General features: G+C 41.9%; 1 protein-coding gene across 8 annotated transcripts in view; it reads right to left on the reverse strand.

Moving 5' to 3' along the window:
- cdk8 (cyclin dependent kinase 8) overlaps window positions 1-15,652 on the reverse strand; it is a 198,041-nt gene that overhangs the window by 144,661 nt on the left and 37,728 nt on the right. For 5 of the 8 annotated variants that reach the window (XM_068033590.1, XM_068033594.1, XM_068033592.1 and 2 more), the window contains exons 2-3: window positions 9,226-9,274; window positions 4,037-4,112 (exon numbers count right to left, since the gene is read on the reverse strand). In XM_068033590.1, the coding sequence (XP_067889691.1) occupies window positions 4,037-4,112; window positions 9,226-9,274 (125 nt within the window). The remainder of the gene's footprint in view (window positions 1-4,036; window positions 4,113-9,225; window positions 9,275-15,652) is intronic. The other 3 variants (XM_068033588.1, XM_068033589.1, XM_068033591.1) reach the window with 1 other exon arrangement.

Consider the following 15,652-nt stretch of genomic DNA (forward strand, 5'->3'; position numbering starts at 1 on the left):
TAAAGTGCCATATGAATACAAGTTTGCTCTTTAAAGGGAAATTCCTTTCCAAGCTTTCAGACTAAGTTGCTAGTTTTGGTTTATACAATTGTGCTTCATTACTGGTAGTCAACAATGCCCAAAGCAACAGCAAGACCAATGAGAATAAACAGCAACAAATTTATAGTTCTAGCACGGGATACAATTTTTATCTCTAACCAGGCTGGTGCCTATACTACTGATGTATCAAAAATTCTGAAGCATATGGTGCAGTGATTGTTGAGAGAGATGAGTGCATAGTTGTTTGGCAATGAGAAGTTCTTGGAGAAAAAGTGTCAGCTGGAGATGGGGCTGCAATTAAAGAAATTAGAGATGAGATCTTACAGGATGGCAATAATGAAGGTAATGTCACACACACAAGAAGTACGATGATACAAATTATGGACTAAACCTGAAGATTTATTAAAAAAACAGACTTTGTCTTTTTAAAAAAAGGACTTTCCTTTTTAAAAAGTAAACAATGCTCCAAAACAGTCAAAGAAGAAAAAAGGCCTTGGCCTTTGTATATTCAAACTGTCTGAAAGGGACAAAGGAAGCTCTTCAAAGCCAAGAGGTGTCAATTGTACCCATCCAAAAACATTCCAGAATTGAATGTCTTCTTCTGAAACAAAGAAGGTGCGAAGTAGCCATGTCATGAGCCATTGTGCGATCACCATGGGGGAGGAGAAAAAAAAGTGTCTCCTACCAGGGGAGAAATAACACAGTTTTACCTTAAAAAAAAGCAGCCTCGAGAAACACACCCCCAGAGAGAGAAAAAAGCAGCAGAGAAGCTTGCTTCCAACAAACCAGAAGGCATGTGCCCTGTGGTAGAATTCTGCATCTATGCTGCTATACAGCAGTGAACTACAACTGAACTTTCAACCGAGAGAGAAATCTACAACCACCTCAGGCATGCAAATAACGATTCGAAGAGAATCCAAGAGTTTACCGTGATCTCCCCCGAAACCTACCCCCCACTTACAATTGTTTCCCCCTTTTTCCCTTCTCTATCTTTCTCTAGTGTGTGTGGGTGCGAGCAAATGCATGAGTGGATGCGGTTGCAACAATTTCGGAACAAAACATATTGATCATTAAACAATTGATTTTCTATTTTTAAACTTACAAGAAAACCTGTTGCTGTCTGTTTATTTGATAAATAAAACACGAAGGGTGTTAAACCCGAATAACAAAACACACCTGCTACAGTCAGGTGACATAACTGTAGCTTTGTAAGTGGTCGGCAGGGTCAGGGAGGGTGGTGTTTGCTCTTCTCAGCAAGAAGAGCTGAAGACGACAATATTCTGTACTCAACAGTTTAACTGGGGAAGATTAAGAGCAAGTGATAAGTTTGATGGAGACCAGTTTGATGAGGATTGAGGTTAATGGAGAAGGTGTACAATGTCGAGGATGACTGAGGGGAGTAGGAAGTCAACCTCAATTAATTCAGAAATGAGGATGTAGGTGCAGGGAGAAGGAAGCTGAATGCAGCAGTTTGTGGTTAAGTGATATCACAGAATCGTTACAGCAAAGGCGGCGGCTATTCGACCCATCCTGCCTGCACTGGCTCTCCAAAAGAGTGATTTACCTAGTGCCACTCCCCCGCCTTCTCCCCATAGCCCTGCACATTCTTCCTTTTCACATAACAGTCTAATTCCCTCTCGATTGAACCTGCCTCCACCAAACTCTCAGGCAGTACATTCCAGATCCTTACCACTCGCTACATAAAAAAGTTTTCCCTAATGTCACCGTTGCTACTTTTGCCATATGCCTTAAATCTGTGCCCTTTTGTTCTCAATCGTTCTACCAATGGGAACAGTTTTTCCGCATCAACTCTGTCCAGACCCCTCATGATTTTGAGCACCTCAATCAAACCTCTTGAACTTCTCTTCTCCAAGAAAAAGAGTCCCAACTTCTCCAATCTATCTACATAACTGAAGTTCCTCATGAATCTTTTCTGCATTCTCGCTAATGCCTTCATAGCTTTCCTAAAATGTGGCACACACAACTGGACACAATACTCTCGTGTTCTGTACAATTTTAACATAACTTCCTGGCTTTTGTACTCCGAGCCCCTATTCATGAAATTCAGTACCCCAATGCCTTATTAACCGCTCTCTCAACTTGTCCTGCCACCTTCAATGACTTATGCACATATACACCCAGGTACCTCTGCTCCTTCGCCCCCTTTAGAATTGTACCCTTTATTTTATATTGTCTCTCTTCATTCTTTCTACCAAATAGATCATATTTCTACATTAAATTTCATCTGCCACTTGTCCACCCAATCCACCAACTTGAAGTTCTTTTTGAAGTTCTACACTATCCTCCTCATAGTTCACAATGTTTCCAAGTTTCGTATCATTGACAAATTTTGAAGTTGCACCCTGTACACCATGTGGGGTTGTTTGTGTTTATTGGCATGTTCTCGAGCAACAGGAACCCTTTGTTCTGGAAGAATAGGCAACAATGAAAAAATTGTCCCCGATTAGCTGAAAATAGCTTTAAAGGCCAATCAAGCTCCATAAACAGAATCAAGTCAATCTTGACTGTAGATATCATAATGTCTAGACAAGTTAACCTATTTGTGGCACACCATAGCTCCAAAGCAAAACCAGGGGTATGTGTTGTGATACTTACAGATTGTGACCTTCTGGGATTAAACGCTACACTGCATCACCCCTTTTCTGATTCACAGCTTTTGAATATATCATTCAAAAGGGCTATGTGCCACGGTTAAAAATCACTAACGGAGAAAAGAGATTCTTAAACTGATCTCCAAACACAAACGATCATATCCCACCTAAGTTATTTCATTTCAATAACACATTTTCTAAAAAATAAGTATTTACAACACTGCTCTAAAACATTAGTGGCAAGCAAATCATTTGTTCAGTAAAACGACCTCTATAGTAGGATGTGAACTCATGAGTTTCTGACAAAGACAAGAGTGCTATCACATGGCCACGGCTGACACCTAAAGTTCAGACACTTATGCAGGCAAACTTGGTGCTCATGTTATACACAGAAAGATCTTACAAAGAAGAATTACCTCACTGTTCTTTGGTGGTGTTGGTTTAAGGAAAGATTCCTAGCTCTTTTGTCATTAGTACAATAGGATCTTTAACATTTACCTGAACCAACGCAATAGCAACACAAAGCCTCAATTTAAATTCTCACCTGAAGGACTCACACCTCTAACAACGTAGAAATCTTTCAGCAGTACATTTAGTAGTCAACCTAGAGTCTGACTACTTTTGGATTCTAATGGGGGAGTGATAAGTGATGCTGTCAAACTAAAAATCAAATGGTTAAATTATACAGTGCATGGCCTTAAGAAACTAAGGACAAAATAAAATGACTTGTACTTGAGGGGAACAATGCACAGTAAACTAGGTGCAGTAGATAGACCTGGAAATTACACAAATTTCAGGAAATTCTTTAAGATAAATATGTAAAAAAAATACATCCATGGAAATTAAGAGACCAATTATATGACAGGAAGAATTGATGCAGGTTAAAATAATCTGCTCACAGGGAATAGGTCATAACTTTGGAACCACTCCCAGGTACTCTTACCCAAAGCAATGAATAATTCAGTTGACATTTTTTGGAGCTGGTCTTCTGTCTTTCAATTTGTGAGTCATTAGAACAGATGCTGACTGTACACCATGTCCCTGTTCACAAAAAAGGTCTAGCAGTTTATCATCACTACTGGGAATTGATCTTTTAATAAACATCTGATAATTATTAGGAAATTCTATGTCCAATATGTATTCTATAATGATATGCCACTCCTGTGGTCTGTGGGCCAATTACTTGTTTGCATCCTGGACAATCTTGTATCTCGCCCACCAATAACAATTCAAATTGACTTAACTTTTTATTTTGTTTATTTCCAATATCTGAGAAACTTGATTAACTTTTTCAAGGGATGGCTTACCCTCAAGCAAAAGTGAGTAAAATGTTATTTTGCTCCAGCTTTGCATTTAGAATATTAAAAACTATGGTGTTTACTTACTGCTATTTCTCTGCAAGCAGACATAGAAATTCCAGTACCCTCTATTTGTTTTAAAGCGTAGTCTTTGTCATCTTTCCTATACAAAACAAAAATAAAAAATTATTGCAGAAAGGGGTTTTCTGTTGGCAAGAACTCAGACAAAAAAGACTATATATGATGTGTTCTTAGTAAAAGTTTTTCATCCAATTAGAGAGCTACAATTTGCTCTACTAAGCACTGTATACAGCAATTGCTCCATACAAAGTAACAAATATAATTACATCTGCTTAAACTTAGTTTTAAACCACATTTACAGCTGTTAATTTCTGAATCTAAGTTTCTCATTTAGTCATTCAGCTCAGATGAGCATATTGGGCAAACTCTATATAGCGAATGGCAAACTGCTCAATTTAGACTGCAAACAGCGTTTAGCTGACCTAACTTATTAAACTTCAGGGAATTATGTCGTACGAAACCCCAGACACGACACCTCAACAGTTTCCTCTTCTTGATCATCTATGCTCACGTTCTGAATGAACTCTACTCAACCCTGATCTGGAGCAATGACAGACAGAATAACACTAAATAAAACCGTATACTGGACCTCTAGGAGAGTCCAGAATTTTCTCCAATACCACATCATTAACTCAAGTACAGCAGGATAGGACTTCTGTCTGCCCATTAGTTGCATCCAGACCCAAGTCAAGGTGGTTAAATATTTTGGACAGGCACTTGTACTATTCATGATGCAGCTGGATTACCCACCTTGGGAAGGAAGGAAATCTTACCCCTCCAACCCCAACCAAAAATTTATTTTAAAATTTCATGAGACCTACAGCTGGTTTCTATCCTGCTCTATTCATTGCAGTAGGGAAGACTTTATATTAATTCTACCACAGCCCTGAGCAACATTGGATGCCATTGGTTCTTGGGTGCACATGATAGAAAATACATTACAGGATATATTTCCCTCATTTGTATGTCACATAATGCACACAACCATTTGCCTACCCAAACTAAAAACAAAACTTTTGTAGGAAGCACAGTGCTATAGACATTAACCCATCAAATCTGCTTTCCTACATCAACACTAAAAAGATCCAGGACCCACAACTTTCCTCAGCTTTTTTGCGAAAAATAGCATAATTTGGGTAGGCAGAGCAAGTCCTGGTCACACAAAAAACAGAGATTGGGAACCATGATCTGTTTCCTATTCATGTAGGCAAGCAGATGCTGTAGGAAAATTCTCCTAATGTGATTGGGCTGTTGACAATCTCCAGACAGAATTTCCCTAATTCTGTTATAACAAGTACATAATCAAATGTGTAGCCTAATTGTAGGATCCAAAAGTTTCAAAAATTCAGATGGAAAGATCCTTTTGCAGTGTCTGGGTTTTAACATTTCTCTGCATCATCCATAGGCTTGCACAACAAAGCATAACATAACAGTAGTTGTATCATATTAGGCATTAAATTAAAAGACAACGAGCACTAGCTTTGAGTAAAGCAGGAAGGAATAGCTTACAACTAATTAAAGTGACGTATTTTCCAAGTGTATTACATTCAGGAGTGTTCAAATGTACGAATGAGTTACATTTGTGTACTTTGAGAGCATTTTTGCACAAGGACATCAACTCCTTCTTCCTTCTCCACTCCACCCTGATCCTATATATTTTCTTCATTTCCTGGTATCTCGGCCACTTCAGAGGGCAGTTAAGAGTAAACCACATTACTGTGGGTCTGGAGTCACATGTCGGCCAGACCAGGTAAGTAAGGATGGCAAATTTCCTTCAGTAAAAAGGACATTAGTTAAGCAGATGGGTTTTTACAACAATCGATGATAGTTTCATGATACCACTACTGAAACTAGCTTTCAATTCCAAATTTTTTTTTTTACTAATTGGTTGAATTTAAATTCCATCAGCTGCCATGGTGGGATTTGAACCTGTATCCCCAGTGCATTAGCTTGGGCCTCTGGATTACTAATTTAGGGACATTTTCTCTACACCACCTGCTGTTGTCCTTTTAGGTGTAAGAGGTCGTGGGTTTGGAAGGTGCTGTCGAAGACAGCGTGGCGAGTTGCTGCAGTGCATCTTGTAGATGATACACACTGCTGCCACTGTGCGGTGGTGAAGACAGCGAATGTTCAAGGTGGTGGATAGGGTGCCATTCAAGCGGGCTGCTTTGTCCTGGATGGTGTTCAGCTTCCTGAGTGTTGTTGGAGCCGCACTCATCCAGGCAAGTGGAGAGCATTCCATCACACTCCTGGCTTGTGCCTTGTAGCCAGTGGACAGGCTTTGGGGAGTCAGGAGGTGAATCACCTGCCGCAGAATTCCCAGCCTCTGAGCTGTTCTGTAGCCACAGTATTTATGCGGCAGCTCCAGTTCAGTTATGGTCAATGATAACCCCCCAGAATGTAGATAGCGGGGGATTCAGCGGTGGTGATGCTATTGAATGTCAACAGGAGGGTGGTTAGATTCTCTCTTGTTGGAGATGGTCATTGCCTGGCACTTGTGTGGTACAACTGTTACTTGCCACTTATCTGCACAAGCCTGAATGCTGTCCTGGTCTTGCTGCATATGGACACGGATTGCTTCAGTATCTGAGGAGTCGCGAAAGCTACTGAACATCATACAATCATCAGCAAACATTCCCACTTCTGACCTTCTGATAGAGGGAAGGTCATTGATGAAGCAGCTGAAAATGGTTGGGCCTAGGACGGTATCCTGAGGTTTTTTTGCAGCAATGTCCTGGGGCTGAGATAATTGGCCTCCAACAACCACAACCATCTTCCTTTGCGCTCAGTATGACACCGACCAGTGAAGAGTTTTCCCCGATTTCCATTACCTTCAATTTGGGTAGGGTTCCTCAATCAAATGCTGCCTTGATATAAAGGGCAATCACTTTCACCTCCTCGATGATTGCTGCGAAAATGCGAGAGAAGTGCAGAGAGCAGCAAACACCAGTCTACCAGTGTTGATCTCACAAAAGCATCTGACACCATGAGCAGGATACTAAAGAAAATTGGCTGTCCTCCCAAGCTTCACATACGTCTCATACTGTCCTTCCAAGATAACATGCCTGGTGCCATTCAGTTCGACAGCTTCACCGCTTGACAGTTTTGAGATCAAGAATGGGGTAAAACAGGTCTGCGTCTCAGCCCCTACTCGGTTTAGTATTTTTTTTCTCTTTCCTCCTGACATATGCCTTCCCTGCCGACAAGAAAAGAGTGTACCTCCACACACAGACGGGAAGCTCCTCAACCTATAAAGACTGAAAGCCAAGACAAAAGTGTGGCATGTCCTTATCAGAGAACTTCAGTGTACTGCAGTAGTTGTCCAGACAGAAGACTAAATCCAAAAGGCTCATGGATTGTCTGTCCCATGCCTGTGTCATGTTCTCCCTTGCCATGAGTGTCAAGAAAACTGTAGTTACGGGACAGGGTATTATGTCTCCGTCTACAATCAGACTCAACAACACCACTAGAAGCAGTAAGCAAATTCTGCTACCTTGGATCTATGGTGACAGACAATCTGTCTCTTGATGAAGAACTCAGCACACGCATTGGAAGCCACCAACCTTGGCCAACTAACAAAAAGGGCACAGATAAACAACAAACTGAACCACAGGACCAAAATGCTCATCTACAAGGCCTGTAACCTCAGGACATTACTGTATGGCAGCAAAGCCTGGGCATCTTACAACTACCAAGAAAAAGGCTGAATAGCTTCCATCCCCGTGACTACAATGCATCCTTGGCATCACATGGAAAGACAAAGTCACCAATGAAGCAGTCCTTTCTAGGGCAAAATGCCAAGCATGCTACCCCGAATAAAGCAAAGAAGGCTTCGCTGGCTTGGGCATGTGCACAGGATGGAAGATGGCCCCATCCCCAAGGATATGCTATATGGGGAGCTAGCCCACGCCAAGAGACCAGCAGGGTACCCAAAGCTCCGATTCAAAGATGCTGTCGGTCAAGAGATACATGAAAACCCTAAACACCAATCATGACAAGCAGGAAACTCTAGCTGATGATCAATGCAAATGACAACACCAGCTGTGGGCCAGAACTCACTACCATGACATGTTGCTGGACCTCCAAAGCAGACACCAGCCCTGAAAACAAGGTGTCAGCAGAGATCATCTTGCACCACAGGCAAGGGAAAACTTCATGTGTGGCACTTGTGGCAGACTTTGCCTTTCCGGAATCGGTTTGTTCAGCCATCAAAAGAAGTGTAGCAGATAATCTCATCTGATCTCATCAAAGTTCTGAGGCTGCATTCCCATCATCTCTTGCAAATGAAGGATGCCAATAGATTGCTGCAAAAGTGCCAACATCAGCCAGGTAGGCAACCAGCTAGAAACTATAAACATGTACATTTTAGAATTCTTGTTGCAAATTTAAATAGCTCCTTCAGAAAAACAACAATGAGCAGAATATCCAGTAATTGTTCATACATCTGATGGTGGAACTAATACATAAACAAGTTCAACACTACAAATGCACACCTGTACCCAATAAAAAGCATAAGCCCCTGAAATACAGACTGCCTCCCATAGGTATGGGATTTAAAAAAATAGAACCATCACATTCAATTAGGATTGACGCTTCTTTTAGAAAGCTGCAAACCTATGCTACCATTTTGTCTGGCTAATCTTATACCATTCTGTTGCAATTCTAAATTACCTCTGTTAGTTTCTTTAACTAGAAACAGCAAGATATTCAATTCCGACATCAGCAATCTAATGCAGAAATTTACCATAATAATAGTTTCAATCAGCAAAATTGGTGGGATGAGTGTGCTGCCTCACAAGTGTATTCCTTGTGTCCATCAGCAATAAGGGGAGAGAAAATCGGCACTTGGAGGGCAACACTGGTCTATATACAAGGGATCTCTGCAAAGATTAAATTTGATGTTATGTGATAGGTTCCTAGATGTGTGTATGTCTCTGTCTCTATCTTAAACTGTAAGAAAATTCTAATTATAATCTAGAAAACACAGGTGGAAATTTAAGCTTTTTCATTTGTTTCAATAATGTAACTTTTTCTCAAACTCAAATTAAACGAGGTGCCTACATTTAAAAGCTATTAATAATTCGAAAATTTCCATTTTCGAAGAGCACCAGACACAAGTGCCAATGAGAGACTGCGAGCTTTCAAAATTGAATTTTGTGAAATAAACTCAAATTAGTATGACAAAAGACACTCACACTCTTTTTCTGTTTCCCCCTCTCTGCCTCACAGGTGTCAGTAATATTTCTGTCAATAAAACACAGACGATAATCAGAAGATTTCTCTTTGCTCCAAAATTCAACTAATTTGTTTCTTTAAACTTGAAAAATGAACTTAAAATAAGAAGACAGACAATATCTCAGTTTAATAAGCTTACTGAAGTTTGCCAAGCAAAAGTTATAACAGACGTGCAGTCTTTCCTCACTCGCTCTCTCCCTCTCTTCCCCAACATGCACAAAGCCTCTCCTTTGAAACAAACAAGTATAACATTTATCTGAAAAAAAAGCTTTTGAAATTTGTTCTCTTTTTCTTAAATTATTTCAGAACTATGCAGAAACTAAAAACATTCAGCACTTCAGCAGACTAAATAAATGCTGATGCATCCACAGAAATTCGATAAACAAACTCAGCCTATCTGCCTTCAACCAACAGTCATTAAAAAAATCAACTCCAACCCCAAGCTTTTGGAAGAGGTGCACAGGAAATGTACACATAAAAGTTTTCAGTGGAGCATAAAAATAATTTTAATATATTTAGACATACATTATATATCTAAAGACTTATCACAGTCCAGATGGCACACTTTGTTGCAGATGCAAACAGATTGAAAATGCTGGGTACTACAGCAGCCTAAAACTGACAAGTACTTTGCAATTTTCAAACTCACTGACCAAACTGAACTCTGATCTAAGCCTTTGCTTAATTAGATTTTGCAGCCTTAAATGGGCATAACCCCATCTTAACAATAGAATACATTGTCAATGTTTTTTAAAAAGTCCAGTTCTTAAAAAAATATCTGATTAATGATGCAGGTGATCAATATGTCTATGTCCACTATTACAAATCCTTTGTTCCTGTTCATAAACTCACCTCTTGTGCCAAGATGGAGTTGCACTTTTATGGCAACATTCATTTGGAAACCTTCCTATGTAAACCTTTGCTGCTTGTTATAAGGTTGTGGTCACTAAGTAGCATTATTGGACAAGTTTCAGTTTCTTAAATCTGTCTAATTACAGCAGCAATTCAGCAAAAAGTTCCATGGGTTCTTTTCTCCTGTTTATCACATGTTTAAAGCCTTTTTTTGTTTTTTTTTCACCAAATAGACACATCTAGGATCCCCTTGCCTGTTTGCAGACCTCGCCCTACTATTTGCAGCTGCCTCATTTGGAGCTGAGGCCTACTGACCCAGAGCTTGCCTGGCGGTACAATGCTGACCTAGTACTACATCCATACTGTGACCCATGGCCCTACTATAATGTTAAAGACCAGCAATCTATTTGTAGGAGCACTTGTAGAAACATATATTGCCAGTTTAAATATCTCAGTAAACCAAAACGCTCTTCATTAGTTTAAAGAGCCTGTCATGCACGGTTGGAACCATGATGAAAATGAACAATGAATTGGAGGAATTATGAAAAATAAAACTGTTAAATTAAACCACAAGAACATGGACACTTGTACTACAGTCAAAAGGGAGTAGCGGTCACGTGACCGCTCCTGTACTGGAAATCAAAAAACCTGTCTGCAAAGACAAAATTCATGAACTGCATCTGAATAGCTCTGCGGAGAACCCACTGAAATTGAAAGGAGCACCATTGCACATTGATGACTCCTATCTACATGAACGAATTAACAAAAGGTTCTGGAAACAAACTGATTCACAGCCCAACACAAAAAGAACAGGTGAAGAACAGAATCATTATAACAGAATGGTCCCCATTTAGACATCAACAGACAACAATGGTTTCCATATCCTGGACCATCGCATGATCACACCAGGGGAGAGGGCCATGTGTCACCCAACAGAATGTCAAAGATGATGGGGTTTTACCTTAAAAGGTAGCCTTCTGAGAAGAGAGAGGGGAGATTGAGAAGAAAAACCAATGAAAGCCAGTCCAGCCAAAGGCTGTGAGTGTGGACCAGCACAAGGAAGAAGCCTTGCTGTTAATTCTACACTTCGACTTGCTGCAGCAGGGAACTTAAAGTGGCCACTGCCTCCAGTATGACGTTTATAACACCAGAGATCTTCGAACACCTCAGCAAGCTCACAACTACAAACGTCCAGGCCTGCACATTTAAAAAGACTTTTCCTCCCGGGAAGCTACAACAGGTTTTCTGTGAACCACAAATTCTTACCTCCCTACGAACTTGAATTCCATCCTACCCTTCCTCCCTCTATCTATCTATACTTGTGTATGCATGCGTGTGTGAATGCATGAGTGGATAAAGGTTGCGAAATTTGGATTTTTTGCTTTTTAAATAAATTTAATCTTTCTTTTAAAAAGCTACAAGAAAACCTGCCATTTGTTTATTTGACCCTAAAACATTCAGGGACAAACACACCATTTTTAACTAAACATGACTGTGGTCAACTGGGAAGTGAGGAGTGGAAGTTACCCACGCTGCTGACCATCTCTCCGTAACAAGCCTTTTAGTTTTTTTTAAATCTTATCTTCACTGACAGGAAATGATAAACACTCATGGTGGATAAAACACAAACTCCCAATAAAACTGGCAAAAGCCAATTCATGGCCACGAGGGAACGAAGCAGCAATAGCAAAGGCAGATATAGGTAGAAAGAGGGATGAGGTCCTGCAACAAGAATTTAGGGAGCTAGATAGCAGATTAAAAAGCAGGACCTCAAAGGTTGGAATCTCTGGACTATTTCCGGTGTCACGTGCTATTGAGTAGAGGAATAGGAGGAGAGAGCAGAAGAATGCCTGGCTGAAGAGATGGTGAGGAGGAAGGGCTTTAGTTTCCTGGATCACTGGGTCTGTTTCTGGCCAAGGTGGGACATGTACAACTCGGATGGGTTGCACCTGAACCCAAACGGGACCAACATCGTTGCAGGGAGGTTTGCGAGTGCTGTTTGGGGGGGGGGGGGGGGGGGGGGGTTTAAACTAATTTGGCAGGGGGGTGGGATACAGAGTGGAGGCACAGTAAGGGGTAACGCACAGCCAAATATAGAAGAGAAACTAAGTCAGTCTGGAAGGCAGAGCAAATATAGACCTGTTAAGGCACAAGCGAATGATGCAAGGCTGGATTGCATCTATTTTAATGCAAGCAGTCTTACAAGTAAGGCAGATAAATTGAAGGCGTTGATTAACACATGGAAATATGATATTATTGCTATCACAGAGGGAAGGGCAGGACTGGCAGCTTAATATTCCAGGGTATAGAATCTTCAGGCGTGACGGGGTGGGTGTAAAAGAGGAGGTGGCATTGCACCATTGATCAAGGAGTCAATTACTGCAGTAAGGAGGGATGATATCTTGGAAGGTTCCTCAAATGAGGCCGCAGCACTTAAAAACAAAAAAGGGGGCAATCACTTTGCTGGGAGTGTATGACAAGCCTCCAAACAAACAAACAGTTAGGGAGAGATCGAGGAGCAAATACGTAGGCAAATCTCAGGGAGGTGAAAAAATAATAGGGTAATAATAGTAGGGGATTTCAAGTTCCCCAATATTAACTGGGATAGTCTTAGTGCAAAAGGCTTAAAAGGGGACAGAATTCTTAAAGTGCATTCAGGAGAGCTTTTTGAGCCAGCATGTACTAAGTCCTACAAGAGAAGGGGTGGTACTGGACCTAATCTTCGGGAATGAAGCCGGACAAGGGGTAGAAGTGTCAGTGGGGGAGCATTTCGGGGATAGTGACCATAAATCTGTACGATTTAAGGTAGTTATGGAAAAGGACAAAGATGGACTGGAAATAAAGGTACTAAATTGGGGGAAGGCTGATTTCAATATGATAAAACAGTATCTGACCAAAGTGAACTGGGAACAGCTATTTGTAGGAAAGTCTACATCAGACCAGTGGGAGTCATTCAAAAAGGAAATAGTGAGAGTTCAGGGCCAACATGTTCCCGTAAAGGTGAAGGGTAGGACCAATAAGTCCATGGAACCCTGGATGCCAAGGGATATAGAGGACTGGATCAGGGGGAAAAAAAGAGGCTAATGGCAGATTCAGAGGGCTGAAAACAGCGGAGGGACTAGAGGTGTATAGAAAGCGCAGTGGGGTACTTAAAAAAGTAATTAGGAGAGCGAAGAGGGGGCATGAATAAACACTGGTGGGCAAGATAAAGAAAAATTCCAAGACATTTTAAGTATATTCAGGGCAAGAGGATAATCAGGGTAAGAGTAGGGCCCATTAAGGACCGAAGTGGCAATCTGTGCGCGGAGCCGGAGGACGTAGGTGAGGTTTTAAATGATTAATGTTCATCTGTGTTCAGTACGGAGAAGGACGATGTAGGTGTAGAGATCAGGGAGGGGGGGATTGTGATATACTTGAGCAAATTAGCATTGAAAGGGAGGAGGTATTCGAGGTTTTAGCGGGCTTAAAAATGGATAAATCCCCAGGCCCAGATGAGATGTATCCCAGGCTGCTAAATGAGGCAAGGGAGGAGATTGCATGGGCTCGAACACAAATTTTCAAATCCTCTCTGGTCACAGGAGAAGTGGGAGAGGACTGGAGGACAGCAAATGTAGTACCATTATTCAAGAAGGGTAGTAGGGATAAACCAGGTAATTACAGGGCAGTGAGTCTAACATCAGTGGTAAGGAAACTATTGGAAAAAATTCTGAGGGACAGGATTAATCTCCACTTGGAGAAGCAGGGATTAATCAAGAACAGTCAGCATGGCTTTGTCAGGGGGGGATGGTGTCTAACAAATTTGATTGAATTTTTCGAGGAGGTGACTACAGATGCAGATGAGGGTAAAGCAGTTGATGTAGTCTACATGGACATCAGTAAGGCTTTTGATAAGGTCCCGCATGGGAGATTGGTTAAGAAGTTAAGAGCCCATGGCATCCAGGGCAATTTGGCAAATTGGATCCAAAATTGGTTTACTGGCAGGAGGCAGAGGGTGATGGTCCAGGGTTGTTTTTGTGATTGGAAGCTTGTGACCAGTGGTGTACCGCAGGGATTGGTGCTGGGACCCTTACTGTTTGTAGTGTACATTAATGATTTAGACATTGAATATAGGAGGTACATTACACCTGTTCCTGCTGGGGGACTTCAATGCCAGGGTTGGGGCCGACCATGACTCATGGCCCTCCTGCCTTGGGCACTTTGGCGTTGGAAGGATGAATGAGAATGGGCAGAGACTGCTTGAGTTGTGTACCTATCATAACCTCTGCATCACCAACTCGTTCTTTCACATTAAACCCTGTCACCAGGTTTCATGGAGGCACCCAAGATCGCGCCGTTGGTACCAGCTAGACCTCATCATCACAAGGTGAGCCTCCTTAAACAGTGTTCAAATCACACGCAGCTTTCGCAGTGCGGACTGCCTGGTGTGCAACAAGGTTAGACTCAGACCAAAGAAGTTGCATCATTCCAAGCAGAAGGGCCACCCGCACATCAACACGAGCAGAATTTCTCATCCACAGCTGTTACAAAAATTTCTAAATTCACTTGTAACAGCTCTTCAAAGCACGATGGCGTCTTTTAAGATGTATCTAGACAGATACATGAATGGGCAGGAAGAAAAGAGATACAGACCCTTAGAAAATAGGCGACATGTTTAGATAGAGGATCTGGATCGGCGCAGGCTTGGAGGGCCGAAGGGCCTGTTCCTGTGCTGTAATTTTCTTTGTTCTTTGTACTCCCACAGGGGATGCTGAGACCAAGTGGGCCCACATCAGAGACGCCATCTATGAGTCACCTTTGACCACCTACGGCAAACGTGCGAAGAGGAATGCAGACTGGTTTCAATCTCATATTGAAGAGCTGGAACCTGTCATAGCCGCTAAGCGCATTGCACTGTTGAACTACAAGAAAGCCCCCAGCGAGTCAACATCCGTAGCACTTAAAGCAGCCAGAAGCACTGCACAAAGAACAGCCAGGCGCTGCGCAAATGACTACTGGCAACACCTATGCAGTCATATTCAGCTGGCCTCAGACACTGGAAACATCAGAGGAATGTATGATGGCATTAAGAGAGCTTTTGGGCCAACCATCAAGAAGATCGCCCCCCTCAAATCTAAATCTGGGGACATAATCACTGACCAACGCAAGCAAATGGACCGCTGGGTTGAGCACTACCTAGAACTGTACTCCAGGGAGAATGTTGTCACTGAGACTGCCCTCAATGCAGCCCAGCCTCTACCAGTCATGGATGAGCTGGACATACAGCCAACCAAATCGGAACTCAGTGATGCCACTGATTCTCTAGCCAGCAGAAAAGCCCCTGGGAAGGACAGCATTACCCCTGAAGTAATCAAGAGTGCCAAGCCTGCTATACTCTCAGCACGACATGAACTGCTTTGCCTGTGCTGGGACGAGGGAGCAGTACCTCAGGACATGCGCGATGCCAATATCATCACCCTCTATAAAAACAAAGGCGACCGCGGTGACTGCAACAACTACCGTGGAATCTCCCTGCTCAGCATAGTGGGGAAAGTCTTT

Source organism: Heterodontus francisci, chromosome 6, assembly GCF_036365525.1.
Source record: "Heterodontus francisci isolate sHetFra1 chromosome 6, sHetFra1.hap1, whole genome shotgun sequence".
Lineage (NCBI taxonomy): Eukaryota > Metazoa > Chordata > Chondrichthyes > Heterodontiformes > Heterodontidae > Heterodontus > Heterodontus francisci.